The sequence below is a fragment of the Oncorhynchus tshawytscha genome, linkage group LG07 (genome assembly GCF_018296145.1).
Source record: "Oncorhynchus tshawytscha isolate Ot180627B linkage group LG07, Otsh_v2.0, whole genome shotgun sequence".
NCBI lineage: Eukaryota > Metazoa > Chordata > Actinopteri > Salmoniformes > Salmonidae > Oncorhynchus > Oncorhynchus tshawytscha.
In genome coordinates this window covers 42,032,719-42,036,855 of record NC_056435.1, presented here as the reverse complement: position 1 = coordinate 42,036,855, position 4,137 = coordinate 42,032,719, and the positions used below count along the sequence as shown (strand labels likewise).

The following is a 4,137-nucleotide window of genomic DNA, read 5'->3' as shown; positions in this document are numbered from 1 at the left end:
CCCGTCTCCTCCCCTTCATCTACACTGATTGAAGTGGATTTAACAAGTGACATTAATAAGTGATCACAGCTTTCACCTGGATTCCTCTGGTACATTTAATCATGGAAAGAGCAGGTGTTCCTAATGTTTTCTACACTCAGTGTATGTGGCTATGAAAGTCAATATTGCGGGAGAAGAAAATACATCTAGAAGCATATCTCAATCAGTAGCCCATGCAACCCAACAGCTGAACTTATTTCAATTTGTTTTTTACAATTCTTTAAAAAGTTACAGGTAACTATGTTCCCACTGAGAAACTAAAGAGTAATTGGTTGAGTAGATATTTCAGATAACAAAACATTTATTACAGAGGAATAGTTGGCAAAAATAAACAATTACATTATTCATGTAATACGAACACCATTGAGCTTCAATATTGTTAGCAAAAAAAATCGAACGTAAAAAAAAAAAAAAATACCAAAAAGGGGAAAGAAATATCCTAGAAAATGTATGTCGGCTGGAGATGGATGGACTTGGTCCTGTTGGGTTGAGTTAGGTGGCTACACTCTGTAGCAGGGTGATGTTATCTCCTTTCAGCATGATCCTCCCTGAGAGAGATGGATGAAGAGATACAGGGAGGAATTGAGAGAAGTGAGGATAGATGGAGAGACATGTGATAAGCCTACAGTAAGTGACACTTCAGCCAACAGTCATGATGACCAGACTGGTTGATAGGACACACTTGCTCAGACTGCCAACAAAGGAAAGTTGTTGTTGATCATCAACAACATATGAGAAGTAACTAGAGAAAGGTGTTAAAAAAAAAGTATTCAGCTTTTTTATTAAGTCCTTACTCAACTTGTGGTTTTTGTCAATCCGATGGCATTAATAGGCCCTATAAGACAAGCGTCCCCTATCTAGTATGGAGTGTCAACAACGGCATGCTATTAGTCCAACGTGCAGGACAGGGCTGCTTACCATGAGTTGGTCACAGACTAGTCTTAAGGGCTATCCTTCCTAATCTTATCTCGTTGACTTCAATATTGAATTTTCATGGCAGTGCTGTCTGTTAAACACCTGCGTTTGATTGGCTCTGGGCAATGACGTAGATATTGCAATTCCCCTCAGAAGAGGCATTTGCTTGTTTTGTCCACATCACTTTTCTTAAGGCGGGTCGGCCAGTGTTTTAGTAGCTTATCTTATGCCATCTAGCTTGTTCCAAGTCGGAAAAATGTCCAGGGTCCGGTTTCCCAGAAGCATCAAGAGACCAAATTCACCAAACTATAGTTATTAAACGTGCATTTGGAAATTATCTAAATCTAATGCCTAAAATATAAATACAACAGGCTATAGGCCCATTTCAATCATATTGAAATACATTTGGTTACATTTTTCTACTTTTAGGCTACGGTCTGTAATTTGTCTCAATATATTTCATGATGTGAGGCTTAACGTGCGCAATCATGTGCCAAATGAGTAATTTAGTGCATTTTTAATCGGGCAAGCATTAGAATAAGCCGCCTCTATTTGCAGCTGTAGGTGAAAATACCACTCTAGGAGCTGATCCATCGTCAGTATTTTGAAATAATTATAATGTTAAGGTAAGATTTGAATTGGGAACACTGATCCGAGGGCAGCACTGCCTTTCTTTTAATCCTATAAGTATTGACACACGCTCCAACAAAGCACTTACCGACTGTTCTCCCGTGTGGTGTTTTGGGAAACGCATGTTACATATTTGGCCTTTGTAAGGAAAGGTCCATCATTGAAACTTATGTTTTTCAGTCACATGCAAAAGTACAGTGAAATGCTTTTGTTGCAAGCTCTAAACCCAACAATGCCGTAATAATTAACAATGAAATACAAAAAATAACAAGGTAGAACAAAAAACAATAGGCCTAAATTATATTATTAACAACCCGTTTGGAAAAATCAACTTGAACGTCCCTCCAACCGGTAATAACTAGTGGGGCACTCGCCTATAGTCGCTGAGCTCCGACTTCTCCCACATGCTGAACTCTGACTTCACAGACTAGCGCCTCGATTCCACCAACAGCATTACTGCATTTTGGTACACCAGAAGTACATTCATTTCCAAAGGAATGCTGCGTTGGCCTTGCAGCATTGCAGAGGCAGTTGCAGTGCGTTGTGTGGTGCATACGTCAGATTTATCAAATGTATGCATCAAACTGTATGCGTAGACAGCTTGACAGAAATGGTAGCATTAGGTGAATATTGAACTTTTGTTGCACGCATATCCCGATGATGTAGTGTACCATTTTGCGTAATGGCGCTGTAGGTATGATCGAGGCATACGGCAATGAACTCAATAACAGCATTTTCAGCATTTACATTTTATTTAACTAGGCAAGTCAGTTAATTTAAGAACAAATTCTTATTTACAATGATGGCCTACCCCGGCCAAACCCTCCCCTAACCTGGACAACACTGGTCCAATTGTGCACCGCCCTATGGGACTCCCAATCACGACCGGTTGTGATAGAGCCTGGGATTGAATCCAGGTCTGTAGTGACCTCTCTAGCACTGTAGCCTTAGACCGCTGAGCCACTCAGGAGGCAACAAAACATTTATTAATATGGTTTTTGAAAACAATAATTTGTTTTCAAAACACACAACTTGTTCCCAGCTTACAAGTAGTATTTTGCCAAGTTTCCCACTTGTTATGAATGCGGCATTACAACCACGTGCGCGCACACGTCGACTTACCCAAGGGCTTCCTGTTCTTGGTCTTCATGTGAACCTCCTCAGCATCATCCAGAACCAGGTTCATGTATTCATCAAAGCCCTGAGAGAGAGAGAAAGGTTTGTTGCTTTCAACTACACATCTTGCTAGGTGTCAGCAGCCCTGGTGTAGTTTCAGGTGCTTTGGCTAAGAGAATAAAGGAGGAAATACCGAAGGATGATCACTTACGATGATGCAGCCTTCTATCCGCATGTTCACCTGTTCATACAGCCACACTTGGATACGAGAGCGCTGCAGGGAGAAGAGGGAGAGAGGCTGTGATTATATTTGAGGAGATTGCTAATGATTGTAATGTATTATAAAAGCATGAATTCTACCACATTTGCAACTCGCAATAATCACGACCATCAGATCATCTGACAAATGCAGAAAATATGAAAGGATGAAACTTACGTTCTGTAGATACCTGAAAATAAGGTTCTGGTGGACATAGGGTCAAGGAACTGTGTCAAACATTTAGTTAGCAAACTGGCTGATTTGACTGCACATGTTTTCTGGAGTTACTGTTAGCTAGCTAACGTAACATAATAGAGCACGCACCATGGGTTACACTATTTGTGTTCCTGGACTAGCTAACCGCTTTCAGAAATATGCAATTAACGTTAATCAAACCAATGTTTAGCTGCAGAAAAGTAATTGTAGGTAGCTAACTACCACTAATAGCAGGTAGCTAACAATGAATGAAACGCAGCCTAGGGCAAAATATTGTACTAAGTTTTTCATCAAGAAAGGATACAATTGGCTGCACCATAACCTTCTGGACTTTCTGTCCTTGTCCTCTGTACGCCATCCTCGTTATGGGTTTAAGCTTTGTGGGTTTACGCTTTGTTGTCCTAAAAACAATTGTCAAAACGTTTCACTCGAAGGAAGACAAGGAACTCGAAATATTCACGTTGTGGTTCTTCAATGGCGCGCTTCCTGCTTTCCGCGTGCGCAAGCAAAGAGTTGACTCTCCTCAAAGTTGCAGCGCCCCTATAGGCGGGAGGCACTTACCACAGAACTGTATTGAAGGGGAACGCTTCACCTCCCCTGGTTCATGAGGAATGTATTACCACCTCTTCTTCCCCATGAGGCTCAATAGATGTTGCATGGACCCTCAGATCCTCAAGAGGTTCTACAGTTGCACCATCGAGAGTATATCGAATGGCTACATCAACGTCTGGTACGGAAACTGCACCGCCCTCGAATGCAAAGCTCTGCAGAGGGTGGTGCGAACGACTCAGTATATCACTGGGGCGATCTTCCTGCCATCCATGAACTCTATAGCACGCGGTGTCAGAGTATGGCTCGGAACATTTCCAGACTTCTCTCTGTTAACGTCCGGCAAGTGGTACCCGAGCATCAAGCTCCAACAGGCTCCGAGACAGCTTCTGTCCCCCAGCCATAGGACTACT

At 41.9% G+C, this 4,137-nt stretch overlaps 1 protein-coding gene across 1 annotated transcript; it reads right to left on the bottom strand.

The window, feature by feature from the left end:
* Positions 1–320: 320 nt before the first annotated feature.
* Positions 321–3,678, bottom strand: snrpe (small nuclear ribonucleoprotein polypeptide E). Its single transcript, XM_024427197.2, has 5 exons — positions 3,480–3,678; positions 3,137–3,163; positions 2,912–2,974; positions 2,707–2,785; positions 321–587 (listed from the first exon to the last, which is right to left on the bottom strand). The coding sequence occupies exons 1-5, from the start codon at positions 3,531–3,533 to the stop codon at positions 532–534; spliced, it is 279 nt and encodes a 92-aa protein (XP_024282965.1). The 5' UTR covers positions 3,534–3,678; the 3' UTR covers positions 321–531.
* Between the last annotated feature and the right edge of the window lie 459 nt (positions 3,679–4,137).